This window comes from Gymnodraco acuticeps, unplaced genomic scaffold, assembly GCF_902827175.1.
Source record: "Gymnodraco acuticeps unplaced genomic scaffold, fGymAcu1.1, whole genome shotgun sequence".
NCBI lineage: Eukaryota > Metazoa > Chordata > Actinopteri > Perciformes > Bathydraconidae > Gymnodraco > Gymnodraco acuticeps.
The window spans coordinates 329,620-349,296 of NW_022989883.1; the positions used below are offsets into that span (position 1 = coordinate 329,620).

At 45.0% G+C, this 19,677-nt stretch overlaps 2 protein-coding genes across 2 annotated transcripts in view; one reads left to right on the top strand and one right to left on the bottom strand.

Annotated features, from left to right (window-relative positions):
• Nucleotides 1–4,849, top strand: part of ep300b (E1A binding protein p300 b) — a 41,256-nt gene extending 36,407 nt beyond the window's left edge. Inside the window, 2 exon segments of the mRNA XM_034198789.1 lie at nt 112–2,111; nt 2,113–4,849. Of these exon segments, the coding sequence (XP_034054680.1) occupies nt 112–2,111; nt 2,113–3,595 (3,483 nt within the window). The 3' untranslated portion in view covers nt 3,596–4,849.
• A 1,637-nt stretch (nt 4,850–6,486) lies between these two features.
• cbx7a (chromobox homolog 7a) lies at nt 6,487–19,303 on the bottom strand. The gene is given in 7 exon segments (XM_034199188.1): nt 6,487–8,668; nt 8,765–9,035; nt 9,037–9,084; nt 13,137–13,203; nt 13,325–13,390; nt 17,971–18,014; nt 18,985–19,303. Coding segments are annotated over 7 exon segments (1,107 nt in total). The 5' UTR covers nt 19,063–19,303; the 3' UTR covers nt 6,487–8,135.
• Between the last annotated feature and the right edge of the window lie 374 nt (nt 19,304–19,677).

The following is a 19,677-nucleotide window of genomic DNA, read 5'->3' on the forward strand; positions in this document are numbered from 1 at the left end:
AATATGGGTCATAAAATCCGATTGAAGCATTAAGTTGAACATGTATAACTGACTCCAGTTCTTGGGTTCATACTTATTTTTGCATCGTTCTTCTCCCCCTCTCTCCTCCAGGACTACGACCTGTGCATCACCTGCTACCACGCCAAAGGTCACGAGCACAAGATGGACAAGCTGGGTCTGGGCCTGGACGATGACAGCAACAACGCGTCGGCGGCAGCAACTCAGAGCCCCGGAGACTCTCGCCGCCTCAGCATCCAGCGCTGCATCCAGTCGCTGGTCCACGCCTGCCAGTGCCGCAACGCCAACTGCTCGCTGCCGTCCTGTCAGAAGATGAAGCGCGTGGTGCAGCACACCAAGGGCTGCAAGAGGAAAACCAACGGCGGCTGTCCCATCTGCAAGCAGCTCATCGCGCTGTGCTGCTACCACGCCAAACACTGCCAGGAGAACAAGTGTCCCGTCCCGTTCTGCCTGAACATCAAACAGAAGCTCCGTCAGCAGCAGCTGCAGCACCGGCTCCAGCAGGCGCAGATGTTGAGGCGGAGGATGGCCAGCATGCAGAGGGTGGGGCAGGCGGCCGTCGGTCCTCCAGGAGCTGTAGGACTTCCTTCACCCGGTACAGCTCCCAGTACCCCGACATCTGGAGGAACACAACCTCCAACACCGCAGACGCCAACTCAGACCGGGCCTCCACCAACGCAGCAGGGAATGGGTCAGCAGCAGCAGCAGGGCGGGGGAATGCCTCCGCAGAGCAGCATGCCTCCTCACAACCTCCACCATCAATTCCAGCAGATGCAGGGTGGAGGAGGCGGGGGGATGATGAGCTCCCCCCAACACCAGATGCTCCCTCAGATCCAGCAGCAGGGTGGAGCAGGGAACCCGCAGCAGCACCACCAGAACAATCTGCCTCCATATGCCGGCCGGCCCCCAGGGTCCTCCCCGCTCCACCAGTCTCAGGGCAAACCGCTCCTCGGGTCCGCCACGCCTCCCCAGCAGCAGCAGCAGCTCGGAGGCATGCAGGGAAACGTTGGGGGGCCTCAACCTCCCAACCAGCCCCAGGGCCCGTCCTCCCTGCAGCAGCACCCCCCCTCCGGACCCCCACCTGCAGCGGTGGAGATCGCCATGAAGATCCAACAGGTGGCGGACGCCCAGAGGAAGATGGCTCTGCAGAGACAAGCGGCTGCAGGTTTGATGCCCTCTCACCCCCACCATCAGCAGGGCCAGGGGCAGCAGATGGCCATGGGGCACCCGGGGGCCTTGGGGCACCCGGGGGCAGTGGGAATGGTTGGAGCCCAGGGTCTGCCTCCTCAGAACCAGGCCGCGGTGGCAGTGGCAGCGGCGGCGGCAGCGGCTCGGGCCCACATGGAGCAACAACAAGGGGCTCCACCTGGGATGATGGTTGGTGCCGGAGGGCCCATGCAGCAGCCCCCCCAGCAGGGTAACATGCCTCAGGGCCAGATGCCCCCTCAGGTTCAGCTGCAGCAGCAGAGGATGGGGGCCCCGCATCAGAACCCCCAGCAGCAGCAGCAGTGGGCAGTTCAGGGGATTCCCCCCCAGCAGAGGCAAGCGATGATGAACCAAATGAACCATCCGGCCATGACTGCAGCTCAACAGCAACAACAGCAGCAAATACAGCAACAACAACAACAACAGCAAATGCAACAACAGCAGCAACAGCAGCAGCAGCAACAACAACAACAACAACAACAACAACAACAGCAGCAACAACAACAACAACAGCAGCAGCAACAACAACAACAACAACAACAACAACAGCAGCAGCAGCAGCAGCAACAATCTCAGGGCCACGCCGCCCTGATGAGCATGGCCCAGCAGCAGCAAGGTGCTGGAGCCGGTGTCCCCGGAGCAGGAATGGTCCCTGGAGTTGCCGGTGTTGCCGCGGCGGCGGCGGGGGGGAACATCCCCCAGGCGGCCCTGCAGGAGCTGCTGAGGACCCTCCGCTCGCCAAGCTCTCCGCACCAGCAGCACCAGGTCCTCAACATCCTGCGCTCCAACCCGCAGCTCATGGCCGCCTTTATCAAGCAGAGGGCCTCCAAATACAAGGGGGGCCCGGGGGGGCCGGGAGGGCCGGGCGGACCGGGCGGTGTCCCCTGGGGGACCGCCAGGAGGACCTGTGGGGAGCGTCATGCCGGGAGGAGGCGGCCCCCAGGTCAACATGAGCGCTGCAGGAGGGGGACAGCCCGGGATGCACATGGGTGGTCCGGGAGGAGCGAATGTTACCATGGCGACCATGGCCCAGCAGCTACAGCAGCAACAACAGCAACAGCTGCATCAACAACAGCAGGCGCAACAACAACAGCAACTACAGCAGCAGCAATTACAACAGCAGCAACAGTTGCAACAACAACAACAGCAACTACAACAACAACAACAACAGCAACAACAACAACAGCAACAGCAGCAGCAGCAGAGGCCGATGCTCAGCAGTTTACAGCAGCAGCAGGTTGCCGCTCTCCAGCAGCAACAACAGCAGCAACAGCAGCAAGGTGCAGGGAGAGGGATGCAGGGCCAGGGGCCGCAGGGCCAGGGGCCGCAGGGCCAGGGGCCGCAGGGCCAGGGGCCGCAGGGCCAGGGGCCGCAGGGCCAGGGGCCGCAGATGGGAAATATCAACAACCCTCAGTTCAGAGAGCTGCTCATGAGGCGGCATCTCCAGCAGCAACAGCAACAACAGCAGCAGCCGCAGCAGATGGGAGTGAGTCACGCTCAGTTCCAGCAGCCGCAGCCCCCCCAGCAGGGCTACATGGGGCAGGCTGGGATGCAGCCTCCTACAGTTGGCCAGGGGCCTCCAGGAGGGCAGCCTCTTGGCCCCCAGCAGCCTGGGGGGGGTCCTCAGGGCCAGCAGGGTCCTCAGGGCCAGGGTTACTCAGTGGCGCAGCAGCAGGCCCTGCAGCAGCGGCTGCAGCACCAGCACCACCTGCAGATGCAGCAGCAGAACGCCATGTCAGGCCTGCAGGGCGGTGACGCAGGTCCTGGTGGGGGGGGGGGTCCTCAGCAGCCCCCCCAAGGGCCACAGACCCCTCAGGGCGGACCCCCTTCGTCTCAGGCTCTGCTCCAGCAGGCGCTCCACCAGCGGCTCCTCCAGCAGCAGCAGCAGCACCTGGGCCCCGGGGGGTCTCCGGCGCACAGCAACCCCATGAGCCCCCAGCAGCCGCAGCAGATGGCTCAGTCTCCGCACCCCCACCCGCACCCCCACCTCCAGAACCAGGCGCTGTCCTCGTCGCTCGCCAACCAGGTCCGGTCTCCGCAGCCGTCGCCCCGGCCGCAGTCGCAACCGCCGCATTCCAGCCCGTCGCCGCGCATGCAGCCGCAGCCGTCCCCGCACCACATCTCCCCCCAGATGCAGACCGGATCCCCCCACCCGGGCCACATGAGCCAGCACCACCCGGGGATGGTCCAGCAGCAGCAGCAGCAGCCAGGGAACCAGCAGCAGCAGAACTCTATGGATCAGTTTGGGTCGGACCCGAGCGCCATGATGTCGCAGCTGAGCGGCATGGCGGGTCTCCACGGGCCGGGGGGGGGCAGCGGGCAGGACCCTCTGGGCCAGAACATGAATCACAACCCTTTGGACATCATGTAGGAACTCAGTCGTGATTCTCCGCACAAACTGCACTCACCCAGGACAGTGTTATTGTTACCTAGCCTTTCTTTTATTTTATACGATCATTAAATGTTATTTAAAATGTTTTCAATAAAGATGCATTGAACTGAACTTCCTATGGGAGATGAACAATAAATCAAAGCAGTCGTTAAATAAATTAGAATAAATGAATTGTAAGTTATTGCTGTTAATATATTTTTTTGCCAATTGTGGACAAAGAAGGGGGTTTCTCTAACGCGCCCCCCCACTCACCTCCACCTCGCTGAATACAAGAAAGGTGGTATTTTCTGGGAGGGAGGGGGGTTCATAGGCCTTTTTTAAGAAATGTTTTTAAGATTTTAAAAGTGGCCAAGATTAAAGAGTAAATGATTTAATGCAAAGAACTTTTCTATCTGTTTGATTTCCCGTCATTCCTGCAGTCCGTCTTTCGGCTCTGCAGAGTGATGAGGATTATTATTAATGTAAATCCAAACATGATGCATATCTTCATTTTTTATATATATATTTGGGTTTATTTATTGTTTTCTTCAGGGGGGGGGGAGGGGGTGTTGCGGAGGTGTTATGTACCCTGAGACTGCTACAATTCGTATAGAAATATATTTTTGTTATGACTGTTATGGGGGGGGGGGGGTAGTGGATATTTCATTTAGGTGGGAATAATAAAATGTCAGTGTTTTATCGCAGCGGCTGTGAGACGGACATGTTGTGACGCCGGACATCGCGATGGACTTTCCTCTCGCAAACATGCAAACCCCCTCCCTCGAATGTGTGTGCACTCCTTCCTTTTTAAAGACACTTAATACAGTGGAGGCTTGGGGAGGTGGGGTGCATACCTGTGTGCCTGAAACATTTTGCGTACATGGGCTGGGATGTGAAAATAACGGGTGAGGTGGGGTCCTTTTTTAGTGTTTTAATTTAGTTTTTTGTTTTTAAGGATTCTCGGAACAGAGGATTTTGATCCAAATGAACTGTGTTGCACAGAAATGAGGAGAAAAAGGAGAAATCGTTCTCCGTCTCCTTCTGCCTCTTCCCCTTTGCTGCTCCCCTCGGACTTTAAATCCTTCCTCCTCCTCTTCCTCCTCTGTAGGGGAAGTTGCTCCCCCTCAAACTCCATCCTCTTTATCTATCTGCTAAGAACTTTCGGAGTTTAATTTAATATTTTTTACTGTACAAAGGAAACACAAACTGTGGACTCAAATACTGTTTTTTATAATAAAATGAAAATGACCAACAGTGACGTGTCCGGCATGATGAGGCTGTCTGTGTGAGGCATGGGAAGTGGGCGAGAAAGCAAATAAGTGAAAGTATTCATGTTAACTGTAGAAATACTCCATTACAAGTAGGAGTACTGCATTTAAAATGGTACTAGGTACATGACATTGCATTTAGCTGACACGTTTATCCAAAGCGACTTAATGCGTGCATTCGACCAAGAAGATACAAACTTGAAGAAAACAGAATCATAAAAGTACATCAGGTTTCATAGAGCCAAAACATTCAAGTGCTACTCAACTGGCTTTAGATAAGCCAGTCCTTTGTTATAATATAAGTGCTTTGTTGTTAGTAATTTTATCGCTCGAAGTGGAGTCGAAAGAGATGAGTTTTCTGCGCCGGAAGATGTGTAAGCTTTCTGCTGTCCTGATTTCAAGCCGGTACAAATATAGAACGCAAAAAAATAATACTTTAAAATGTGCAATATGTCATTATAAAAAGGGCTTTCAAAACTTGAAGGATTTTTACTGGTTTGATATATGTGCCTCTCTTCTTTAAAAGCTTTGATCTTACTGATATTAGCTTTATTTTTTGGGATATTATTTCTAATGTTTCAACAGCTGCAGGCATTATTTTAGTTAACTTGCCAAATGCTGGGTATTACAGTACACACTCAGCTGTAAGTAAACGTAATGTGTTCAAACCCTTAAGTAGAAAGAAGCATGTAAGTATAGGCAGAATGTTCTTAAAGTATTAAAAATGAGGATGTGCAGTTAAATGTTCCGTGTTAAACCTAATCAAAGCCCTCCTTTATATAGTATGTTATTTGAATCCAGACCTCTTTGATCACAGCTGGTTTGCTTTACACACACACACACACACACACACACACACTGCTCCTCCTCCTCAGACATGAGCTGTGATCATAGGCTGTGATTCACTGGAAACTGGAAACTCGTCCTCTATGACGTCACTTACAGTAATGTGTATTTCCTCAGAGCAACACGCCCCCTAGCGGCGACACGTGGTACAACTGTTAACTATCAAAGCAGTTTAAAAAAAAAAATTCAGACATGGTAAAAGCCAAGCAGGTGAAGAAACATTTTTGTTTTAGTTTAGTGTTGGTCGTTGAGAAATGACCCACAAAAATCCAAACAAAATGTGATTTAAGAAAATTATCCTTTTTCCCTGTTTTTTAGTCATAAAAACACACAGGAGAAAAAACAAGAGATTAAAAAATGGATCTAATATAATAACATAAAATATAATCTTCCTTCCTTTTCGGGGCGGTTTTTGTTCCTCTTCTGTACCAAAATCAGACATTTTAAATAGTAGCTGCAGCACTCACTTCTTAAATGAAACATTAGTTGATTGAAATTAGACTTTGAAGATACTCTGATTACAATCTATAAATATTGGATATTTCCTGTCGTCTTTCAAGAGGCAACTTTGGGATTTGGGGAGGCAAATAATAAAAAAAGTAAATACATCAAACTTTAGATTTGTGTATCAAGACTGCCTTCATGCCTTAAATGCACTTTTATTAAATCAAACACAACATAAAAAGATCTGTATGAGATTTAAATGTCCTTAATTAAAGCACTATCTGTATATAAAGAGGACGTTGAGTAATGCCACATAATAGACTCAATGCAGAGTTATTTTAATACATATTTATTGGAAATGTCGAAATAAAAATACATTTTTCAAGAGAAGACAATATGTTTGACAGTTTATCTTTGTCAGAGAAAGTAAGTGACATAAGTTAGTTTAGCTTATACATGTGACATGCAATAAATACATGGTCATTACGGTCGAACCTAATGCACATTTGCTTCCTTTATTACACATCGGAGCAGCGGCGGTGTAAACTGATATCTCCTCTTTTGAAATACACAAAGGCTAGTGAAAAGATTGGACTATCAATTGGTAATACAAAAATAGAACCAGGAAGTATTTCATGCTTTAAAAGCAAAAGGACAGACGACAGCAAACACAACTGTGTACTTAATGTTGTGCATCTTCGCCTCCTTGAAATGCAGAACTTCATCTAAGAGGCAGACATTCATTTATTTCCTTTTTGTTTTATGTCTTTTGTGACAGAAATAAACCCCTTCAACAGACCGCAGGACAGTGCTCTGTGCGGCACAGACTGACAGCAGGGCATGCAGGAATCTCTCTGTGAATACTGGAACACATAAAGAATAGAGCAACATCTCTACAAAACGTTATTCGTAAGAAAAGAGGCGACTGAAACAGGCCCCGAGAACAGATTTGAGCGCCTTGCTGGAAAGCACTGAGGACGACTGGAATATAAGTAGCTGCTGCATGGAAGTAGTAATGTGCACTGTTACATATGCTGTCAGTCAGTAGTCCAGGCGACGCCTGGAATGAAACCTGCCACTGAGATCTATGTATTCCTCTGGAGTGCTATGGATGATTTGAGGATATTTTTGGGGCCTCTGGCTTCCTATCGCGCCTGATAGAGTGGTGCAGGAATGAGTCCTGAAACCAGTCAGCATTTTAACGCTTCTGGTTTCCCTCATTTAAAACTCAACGGTATTTCTAACGTAATTGTGGTTGAATGCCTCAATTATGCTCGGTGGTATAAAAAAAACTAGTTTAAGAGATTTGTATGGTTTGTTTTTGAAGTCATGTGACCATGCTGTAGTTTGTTTTCAGCCTAAAGTTAGTGTTTTTCTTCTGGCGATTGCATTTACGCTTCAAAATACTTCAGTAAATACACCACTGGTACATTTCTGAAGCCCTTATTTGTCAGTGATTGTTAAGAAGAGTCTAAAAAAGACTACTTAACGTCAACTTTAGCAGCCGTTAGCTTAGCGGTGGAGACGTAATGTCATGGTTCGTTTGAAGCTAACGTTAGCTTCTTACTTCTGGAGATTGCATAATGCTTGTAATATCATAAAGTGCCATTAGTATTCAGGGATTATCCTGCTGAATAAAATGTATAAGTATCATAAAAATGTGTTCGCCATGGATCTTATTTTCTGGAACATTTTAAATTCCAATGTAAAAATCCCATTGGCTTTTTGTCAGGGAGAAACTCTCGCAATGCTAACTTCCATGTCGGCCTGCAGAAATTCGCTATTACTGCACCACTCTATATATGCGCCACAATAATAAAATGATTTATTTATTTAAAGGCAACAATGTCTTCAGTGAACTCAGTAGGATATGAGTGTATCTTTGTAAACGTGTGAACTTAACTAACAAACACGACTATTTACACGTATAAAATGAGTGGCAAGTCTACTTATGGTTATTTGAATCTCTTTTATCTCAACCTTTAACAGCCCTTGAAGAAGCCTTTGGCCATCGGGGCTTCTTTAATCGTCACCGTCAGACAGTTGATCGTCACGTCAGTAGATATCACCTTTCTGGGATGTTCATCCTCAGCGGGATCAGCAGGCGTTGTTTCCGTTTCGCTCTGATTGTCGCTACCTTCTTCCTTCTTATTCGCCGGCTCCTCAGTGGTGGAGAATGTAGTGTCGCTGCTCCCTCGGAGACTCACTATCACCGAAGTTGTGTTGTCGCGTCGAGAAACGCTGCACTCCAATTTGGGACACTCCGACTCTACTTCATCCTCACTTTTGAACCAATCTGACTCCACGGAAACCTCATCGTCCAGTGTAGCCTTGGGCGTTGAATCACTGTCTTTTGATTGGTCGCACACAACGGTTTCAATCGTTTCCGACGTCCATCCTCCCGATCTGTCAGTCCATGTTTCTGTGCTCACCGTTGCCAGCTCGGTGTCCGACTTCTCCTCCTCCTCCTCAGTCTCGAAGTCCTCTCGCTCCAGCAAGGGTGGGGAGCTGCACTCTGCCCGACATTAAAGAAAGAAAATGGTGTTCACCTTCAAATGTTCAAAGGGTCATGACCACGTGAATTAATTTCTAAGTGATTCACTTTACAAACCATAGAAACTGTCTTCACACGTCTCCTCTGTGATGCTTTCGGAATCTTGCTTCTCTTCTTCGCTGGTGCCACTCCAGTCTTCCTCAATGGGTTCCACTCTCCTCTTCTTCTGGGGGAGGATATCTTTCTTTGAGGGTCCATCAGACCCACATATGGACACCCTCTGTCTGCTCTTCCTCCGGGCCAGACGTCGGTACAGACTGCCTCGTTCACCCTGGTCCACATCTGTACTCATGGATCGGGTGAGGGAGAGTCGCAATCGAGGGGGGGGGTTTCTCCGAGGCCTTGCTTGCACTTCGGAGGTCCATGGCAAAGATGTTCTGTGGCAGAGCAAAAGTCCAAAATCATTAATGTGTTCATTTTGAGACGACAGTTAAACAATGTTAGAGACACAATACTGTCAAATGTGCAGAAAAATACCTTAAGTGTCATACGATACTTACATTTGTCCCTAATGAAAAACATGTCGCTAAGCTAATGAGTTTATTGAGGAGTATTGCATAAAGCCTATTTTTTTCAGTTTTATCAGTGCCTGTATGTATAGAGTTATGTGAATAGTGTAGATGTGCACTTCAGTTACCATTGTTAGGCTTTACTCACTTAAAGGAGGGGTATGTAAGTTTGAGAAACCGGCTCGAGATACACTTTGTTATATTCCATGGAATGCTCTTAACATCCCGATAGCAATGAATATCTTAAGTGCTTTGACAACAAATCCATAAAAAAATGTCAAAGCAGTAGTGCTGTAACAAGCATGACCAATCATCTGAGCCGGCCCGGCTAAAATAACTGGGCTGAAGTCGAATAGTCCATTTAGCTTAGGAACCTTCCTAACCGAGTGAAATGACCCGGAAGTCCCTCAGTGGCAGCCATGATAAGTGCCGTTCCAATTCTCTAGATGATAGGAAAGGAGGTTTCAAACTTCCTTTATAACCTCCTTTAGCTTAGGAACCACTGGACCTCCCTAACCGAAAGGAGAGGAGAAAATGCTGCCCACAATGCATTGCAGCCGCATCATTTGCCGTCACTCAACAGTCGGCCGTTCACGGAAACAATCAATTATGACGGAGAAATAATATCATGAAAGTTACGGTGCTTATTAAGCATTTTAAAACGTATGTGGTAACTTGCCAAAGTGCTTTGTTTTGAACGTTCATCAGTATTATAATCAAGAAGAGAAATATGAACGTTAGTTTTTACTGAAATTATCAAATAAAGTCAACATTTCACTGAGCTGTGTGGGTTTGTTCAACTTTTAAAAGATGTTTGAATGGTGATATACACAGTGATATATGTTAAGGACTAACGTTTATAATAAATACATTTGTATTGATTTTAAGATCTTTAGTTCATACAATCATACGTATTGGGACCATTTGTATTAATGTGGACCTTTTTTTATTTCAATTCAACTTTGGTCCTGAAGAATATGTTTCTCTGTTGTCCACGTTCATAAAGCAAAACAACAGCATCAGAGCACGGTGCAGAGTCTCTAGATGAGTTTACAGTAGTCCCTCGTTCTTATTAAACATCCATGTTGTAGTCCGCTGTATAGAAAACTGTAGTTTCCATGGTTACCCCACAGCAGCAGACGCACAAAATGATGTCCGCTGGCGCATCATAAACACGTCAGATAGTGAAAGTGCATTTTGATTCTCTAAAGTACCGCAGGCTCTTCTCCTAAATCCTTTTGAATTCTCCTATCCACTATCCCTTAACCCCGTGACGTTTCACTCAGAGGTCAAGGAATAGACGATGGGGTTAGAATTTAGGAGCTGATTTTTGGATTATTCGACTGCCCTGGATGGCCTACCTGCCTGTCAGCCTTCCATCTGTGCACAAATTTATCTCGTGCCCTCATTGGTCATGTGCGCGTTCGTGTGTGTTGGAGGAGGGTATTTTCAAATTCTAGCGCACTCGAGCTGGTTTCTCCAAAATTACCTACCCCACCTTTAATAGCATTACTGTCAGTGTTAGGTCGTAGCGTCTTTTTTTGCCAGAAAGGTGCTGGCTGGTTGCTGGGCAGAAACTCCCAGCGTTTCATTGAAAATATGAGGGAAGCTCTTTCTTTAATGAAACTCTGCAAGGAGAGTCTGCCCAGAGTCCAGACAGTGTCTTTCTTCCAGAAAAGATGCTATGTGGACACAGGGCCTTAGCTAGCTTCTTCAAAGTGGACAGAACAGTGAAAATGAAAAAAATAAATAATGCCAAACTCAGGAACAGAAAATGAGAATGATGTTCCCTTTAGAGAATGTGAAAAGGTCCAAGTTCATTTTTTTTTGTTTTATATTATGCACCATTAGAAGAGGTGGCAAGAAGTAGGCTAACTGACAAAACCAATGCAATAAATCTTGCTCTGAAACGAACCGTAGGTTAAGTAATGAAGAAATATTAAAATATAAAACAAACAAGAAAGGACAGGACAAAAACTGGTGAGTTTCAATAAAATGATAAAGATGTTAATATTTTATATGAGGCAGAGTTAACATTTTGCTAGCTAGCCACAAAGTTGCTAGTGCGTAAAGGTTTAGCTAGCTAGCTAAAAATGTGCTAGTGCGATAATGTTTGGCTAGCTAGCTACAAAGTTGCTAGTGACAATGCTAACAATAATGTTGACAATAACCATAACAGCTGCTAACGCATCTTGGTATCTCCTCTTAAAACACTATTAATTCAACCATTGTCTTATGATCCACAAATGATTTAACTTGTGAGAGAATGGTCACCTACTAGCATCTAGCTAATGGCACACATTTGAGATTACGGAAATGTTTAGGGGTCAGTCCAGAATTGGAGGACAATTTAGACACCAACATTTTTTAAAAATTAACCTTTTATTTTATAATTTTTTTTATGTATTTAGGAAAAACAGATAATAAACCATCAAAAAAAGTGATTAGCCCAGCTAAGGCATCAAATGTATATTTTCCAATGAAGAATTACCCCTGTTACTCTAATTATAGTAACAGGGTTGAAAGTAACAGGGTTGAAAATCAATGCTAATTTGAGCTTTAACCTCAGGAATTATTTCTGGATGTAGCATGTAATGCTACTTTCAAGGCAAGGACAAACTTGGATATTTAATGAAAGAAAGATAACTTTGAAATTAATATGCTTTATTCTGATAATATGAGTAACAGGGTTGAGTGGGTCAGAGTGCCACACTCATTTAAGACTGAAAAGATTGTAAAAATATGAAAAATAAAAGAGGACTTAGTTTTGGTCTACCCATGGCACTAGCTAGCACATGGCTTGCTGATGTCCTTTCCACTCTGTCATTTGATTTACAGTTTTTTCACTTCCTCTGCCAATCTAAAAAGGTTTGGGTAACAGGGTTGAACGCATGTTGAGGGACACACCTTCTGTGCAAAATTACTGTTATTTAAAATATGTTTATGATTTAACAAAGTGATTTTACCATTACAAGAGACATATATCAATAGAATAATACCAACAAAAGTAAATAAAATCCCTATTTTAAATGTTATATTTACATGCAAGTTGGTCCCCAAGAAGCGGGGACAACAGAAAAATGCCATTTTAGGGGATGTTCGAGAGCTATTTGATCATTTAAATAATATTTTGAAACCACTTTATATACATAACAATAACCCCACTGCTAGGTCAGCAGTGGGGTTATTGCCATTGGCGACACATAATGTAAATACTGGAAAACTTTGTGACACAAAGGAAATGTATGGAGAATGGAAACTCTTGTGATATTTGTAATTGTTCTTACCTTCAACAAAGAGAAAAACTAAAAATAATTGATCCTACTAAGTATTCATCTAATGTAATGTAATATTCATCTAAAATGCTAGCAGGCTTCAGAGTTGATAGAAAACCGAACTTTTTTTCATACTGAATTTCAAACTGAAGACCTGGGATTTGAAGTACGATGGCTATTAGCAAGCAGGTAGTCAGATCATGAAAGATGCTGGAGTAGCACATTGGGAATTGGGAAATGGGCTTTACCCATACCAGTGACCAAAAGTCAGGATACCTTGGACTCTTTGGTTAGGTTTGCGAGTTGGATTGCAGAATCTACTGGCCTGATTTTAAGGAAAACTGGTGGTATGGTGTAGCATCGACCAAGGACAAATACATTTAGAAACAGATCTGAATCACAGGGCGATGGTCTGAGTCCCTTAGAGGTGAGTGAGTTGTGTGGGAAGTTAGAGGGTCCTAATAGTCTACTTTTACAACCAACAATTGTTATATATTTAGATAAACAAACTCCTCACTGAGCAGTCAAAATGAGTGGAGAAAGAAACAACAAAGACATGTGAGACTAGAATAAAGGTTAGTGTGCTGTCAGAATTGGTAGAGAAAGGTACAACAGAGACAAGTGAGGATAAAGGTGTCTTCTCACCCGCAGGAGGAGCCTCCTGGGTCTGAGACCTTTCCTCCGGTACGCCAGAGCTCTGATCTTCTCCTGACTGGAAGAAGGAAAAGGAAACAGAGGGAAGGAGAGAACAAGTGACGAAGAGAAACAGATTGTGAGCTAGAAAACATAAACGCTGTGCAAGCATTAAGTAAAAGCTCTCAAAGATTACTCACTGCTCTTCGTAGGCCAGGACGAGGCGCGGGTCCAAAATATTGTCCTCTGGTTCCCAAGTACTGTATCTGCCAACACACACACATTTAATTAAGTCAGTCTATCTATCCCTCCGTCCATCTACCTATATACTGTATCTGTCTGTCTTTTGAAAGTCTAACTAATACATATTCTATAAATAAAACTTGTCATCATTGTTTAGACAGTCATTCAGACCCGGCGTCATGGGCTGTTTTAAGGGCTGAATACAACATTTTAATTGTTTTATTATTATGTTGTTGTTATTTGTAGGGCTTTGTCCTAATATTTATTTTTGTTTTTGTTTTAAACTATGTTGAAAGATTAGTTTAATATCATTTTTTTATTTTTGCTATGAAATTCTGAATGAAAGGCTGCGCGTGAGACTGGTTTTTCGCTGTGTTGAGTCTTGTGGTTGAGCGAGTCGTGTGGGTTTTTGAGTGAGATGCGGCACAGCAGCATGTCAGTTTACTCTTGCTAGGTTAGTTTGGCTATTATCATTTATATTTATCTGCAACAATGGATATCAGGAAGTGGTTCATGAAAGGAATATGGCAACTCAGCGCCAGATGCAGGCACATTAGAAGAAATCAGTTACGTTACCAACGAGCTAGCAAGCCAGCCAGGGACAAGGGAGGCTGGCAATCAATTATATTTTGAAGAGAAATTGACTCTCAAGCCGTCTCTCTCACAAACTCCGGCTCTGTGCGCAAGCAGACCGCTGCACACGCTCTCTGCCTCGCTCAATATCTCTCTCTCTCTCTCCCTCCACCTCTCCACTGTGCGCTCCTCAAGTTTGCCTGCGTGCTTGCCCAAGTTGGCACAGCGTTACAAATGTGCCACCATACCAACCAATGGATGTAGCCTATAATAAGACCGTCAACAGCCTTATGGCAACCTAAAACCCCTCTGTTTCCGTAACAACAATTCACGAGCATCTCCCTCACCTCCCCCCCCCCCCCCCCCCCCCCCGTTGACATTTCCCGGGAAATGTAAGTTTCGGGAAGGGCCCACCCTGGTAAATCAAATGCCCGCCCAGAGACGTATGTCTGCCGTCTGCAGTCATTGGTGAAGAAGAACCACATTTCTTAAAAATAGAATAGAATAAAATACAAATAAAAAACAAAACAAATATATACACATGCACAGTAGAAAATACATATATTCAGAAGAGTATCTAAGAATACACACTATGAAATATACAGAATCAATTCCAATCCTTAACACTGTCCAAACCAAATTTGTCACGTGTTATTTCCTTCCGCAACATCAAGGATATTAATGTAACTACACTCTCCAGTGGCATTGACAACCTCCCCAGCATAAATTGTTCATCCCCGCCTGATGAACTGGTTTCTCATTACAATAACAATCTTCATAAACTGCAAAATACCCTGGCTCCTTTAAAAACCCGGTCTGTTTCCTTCACCCATTCTGCTCCATGGTTTACACCTGAACTACGCCAACTCAAAACAAAAGGCCGTCGATTGGAACGCCTCTGCAAAAAAACTGGACTTGTCGTTCACAAAGAGATGTACAATAACCACATTCTCCACTACAAGGACACTCTCTCTACAGCCAAATCATCATACTACGCAGTTCTCATCAGCTCTGGCGAAGGGAACACAAGGGTCCTGTTCTCTACAGTGAAGAACATTCTACGACCACCGGACTCTCTTGCACCTCATCAGTATTCAACTGCCTACTGTAACTCCCTCATGTCATTTTTTAATGACAAAATAGAAAACATTCACCAGCAACTAACTCCTAACACCACCTGCAATATATCTCTCCCTGTTTTCACCGACCATCTCTCTCATTCTCTTTCGAGTTTCACACTTCCCTCTGCTGTTGTAATATCTGACCTCATCAGTAAATCCAAGCCATCTACCTGTCAGTTAGACCCTCTTCCTACCCCCCTGGTAAAAGCCTGTCTACCTTCATTGTCCTCCCTTATAACTGTCATCATACACTCCTCCCTCACCTCTGGTCTTGTTCCCTCACTTTTCAAATCAGCCGCCATCACGCCCATACTGAAGAAACCTGGTGCAGACCCCAACAACTTTAATAACTACCGTCCCATATCTAACCTACCATTTCTCTCAAAAATCCTGGAAAAAGCTGTTGCATCCCAAATCCATACCCACTTGTCTGACAATAACCTGTATGAACAATTTCAATCTGGTTTCCGCCCCCATCACAGCACAGAAACAGCACTGGTGAAAATCACTAACGACCTCCTCATGGCAGTTGACTCCGGACTACTAACTATCCTCATCCTCCTTGATCTTAGTGCAGCTTTTGACACCATTTCCCACAGCATCCTCATTGACAGACTGACCTCCATCGGGATCACTGACACACCCCTCCTCTGGTTTAAATCATATCTCTCTGGCCGCACTCAGTTCATCCAACTCAAAACCTTCAAATCACAGCCACTTCCAGTCACAACCGGTGTTCCCCAGGGCTCTGTCCTGGGGCCTCTTCTTTTTATCATCTATTTACTTCCTCTTGGCAATATCTTCCGTAAACACAACATCCACTTTCATTGTTACACGGATGACACCCAGCTCTACTTGTCCTCCAAACCAACCACCATCCTCCCTCCATCCTCCCTGTCTGACTGCTTACAGGACATCAAATCCTGGTTTTCCTCTAACTTTCTCAAACTTAACGACAGTAAAACCGAGGTTCTCCTCATTGGCACAAAATCCACCCTAACCAAACCTGACAGTTTCTCAATTACTATAGACAACTCTTCAGTCTCCCCCTCCCCTCAGGTTAAGAGTCTGGGTGTCATCCTCGACGGCACACTTTCATTCAAATCTCACATCAGTAATATCACTCGGTCTGCCTATTTCCATCTACGCAACATCAACCGCCTCCGGCCGTCCCTTAACCCTAAGATCACCGCCATTCTTGTTCACACCCTGGTCACTTCCCGCATCGACTACTGCAACTCCCTTCTCTTTGGTCTCCCTCTCAAATCCATCCACAGACTTCAACTGGTCCAGAACTCTGCCGCCCGCATCATCACCAGAACCCCCTCCATTAACCACATCACTCCTGTTCTTCAGCAACTTCACTGGCTCCCCGTCAAATCCCGTATCGTTTTTAAGATTCTGCTCCTCGCCTTTAAGGCCATCCATAACCTCACTCCTCTGTACCTCTCCGACCTCCTGCACATCAACACACCCATCCGCACACTCAGATCTTCTGCTTCCCTCAGCCTCACTGCACCCCCCTTCCGTTTAACCACCATGGGGTCTAGAGCCTTCAGCCGCTCTGCACCCCGCCTCTGGAACTCCCTCCCACCTGACATCCGCAACACTGACTCTCTCCCCATTTTCAAATCACGCCTCAAAACATATCTCTTCACACTCGCATATCCACCCTGATCATTATCCATCACACATCCTCTGTTTTATTTATTTGATTTGTTGCATTGTCTTGTTTATGTTTCTTATGCTGGTGTTAGGTATTGTGTATCTTGTTTTTTATGTGTTTGTACGGTGACCTTGAGAGCCTTGAAAGGCGCCTATATAAAATAAATGAATTATTATTATTATTATTAATCCTGTCTAGGGTTGCAAAGGGGCGGGACATTTCCGGTACATTTACGGAAAGTTTCCATGGGAAGTTAAGCTGGGGAATTTTGGAAATATTCGATGCAAAACTAAACAAAAAAAATGACATTTCAACAGATTTTTTTTAAGTAGAACATAAGAAGTTTTAATTATTTTATTGAACAATTATTTGTTTAATTGAAGAACGAAAACATGGAATACACAGTGCCTGTAGGGGTTGTGGTCTCAATAGCCATGCAGTAAGCAGTGTGCTATGGCATGGATATTCAAGTGTACTTGAATGGCATCTGTTTGTTTTAGTCAAGATTATGCTAAAATATACTTTCCCCACCTATATTTAAGTTCCCTTTGAAGAGCCAACCTTCAATTTAGAAAATTTCCATTTATTCCCATGGAAAGTTTCCATCTTTGAAAATTCCCGGAATTTTGCAACCCTAATCCTGTCTAATATCCAAATCTACAAAACGGACAGAAACAAAAACATGTTGTACTATATACTTTATAGATGGTGCACATATAGCTTTTATATAAAAGTTGAATCCATCTATCTATCCATCTATCCTTCCATATATCCATCTATCCATCCATCTATCCATCCATCCATCCATCTATCTATCTATCCTTCCATATATCCATCTATCTATCCATCCATCCATCCATCTATCTATCTATCTATCTATCTAACTATCTATCCATCCATCCATCTATCTATCTATCTATCTATCTATCTATCTATCTATCTAACTATCTATCCATCCATCTATCTATCTATCTAACTATCTATCTATCCATCCATCCATCCATCTATCTATCTATCTATCTATCTATCTATCTATCTATCTATCTATCTATCTATCTATCTATCTATCTATCTATCTATCTATCTATCTATCTATCTATCTATCTATCTATCTATCTATCCATCCATCTATCTATGCAGCAGCAACTCAGGTATTAGGCAGCATATTTTTTTTTATATATATAAAGGGCCACTCAGTTTATATTGAGACTATGAGGTTCATGATGAGTCAAGGCTTACTCACTTTGGGGACCATCCTTGCCATTTCAGAAGATACTCCACATTACCCTGAGGAGAAAGAGAAAGAGGGGGGAGACAGAGAGTTACTTATTACATTCACCCACATTTCCCCCCTCATTGTGGTGCATTAAGAAGCTAGAAGCAAGACCGAAAAAGCAGGACTGTCCCTTTAAGGGTCATACACATTGTCGGCCCTTTTTTTATTAAATAGTGTGTTTTCATGGGGGGGGGGGGGGGGGGTGACGTCAATGACGGGTGACGTGACCGCACATGGGCTCCACGAGCAGGTCTCTACAATGCTCGAGCTACTTCTAGAACACTTTGTGATAGGTGGGGCCACGCGAACATGTAAACAACGTGGTGTTGCGCAACCGGAATGATCACAGTCAAGAGAGGAAAATAACAACATGACCACATCCATGGGTAAACACAGTGAGCATGTGGAGGAGAGCTTTTATTTGTGAGCACATTTGTTTTTGTATAATTATTTGTTATTACATCACCATTTATTTTACATTACAGAGTACACTGTATGAGCACATGCTTCGTGAAAATAAGCCTTAAAAATCCACATGTTTCTCCAACGTGAAACAACCATCACGCAGCACGCAGTGTTATGTTATTACGCAGCATTTTCCCACCGATTCTCCGCTGCTCACTGGCGTAACTCATATCAAGTGCGTAGCTCCCCTCACTTTGTCCGTAAGCGCGTTTTCTGGATAGCCTACCTACACACCCCCTTCCCCGTCTTACTACAGCTGCGTGGGCATCACAACATGGCTGCAGCATCTCATGCAGCCTCACGGAGAGGCTGCAGGAGGAGACTCCTGCTGTGAAACATTCCTAAACTTTGGCACAGTGGATGGAAATAATAGATATATATCTCGTACGTAAAGTAGTTTATAAGGATATTGCCTAGCCTAGTTTTGTTGTGTACAGCGAATCGGAACACAGTGTCACTGTTCATTATTTGGGAAAACAAGCAAGTTATGTGTTGTGTGTTATTAGTTGTTCTTACCTTTCTCACTCTCTTCTTAGTTATTGACTCCACAGCAAACACTTGGTCTCCTATGAGTCCTATCGATGAGCGCTCCATCGCTCCAAACAACAACGGGGTCTCTGCTGGTTTATTTGAGAAGTGCCGAAACAAAAATAGTTATATGACCGGAAAGTGTCACTGCTGCTGCTCCGATTTCTGTTTCTCTCTCTTTCCTCTCTCCAAAAACTCCCTGAACCTGCCTCCCTGAAATCTGCGAGTGCGACACATCAACACAGGAGAGGACACGCCGCGCGCTGCTTTAAGTCCTGCGTACCGCCCCTCCGTTGCGTAGGAACCTTTATACAGTCTATGGTAGGAACGTAGGAACCGAGCCCCCAATGCGCGTTCCCGAGACGGCGTGACCGCGTACGCAAATTGGGGCAGAGTGCAGAGGAGGGTGAAGGGGGGTTGGGGTTGGGGTCAAAACCACAAGGTTAATAAACTTAGTGGATGGAGTGGAAAAACACAATGAGGGATTTCACAAACATTTTATTTTTAAAAACATAGAAATTCATTTATTTTAGGAGGAATTCTGACTCAGTGAACACATAGTAGACTTATATATATTTAAGATAAGATAATATGAATCTTTATTGATCCCCGTAGGAAATGCAGGTGTCATAGCAACAACAGAATAAGACAGAAACACAAATAGTATAAGAATACAACAAC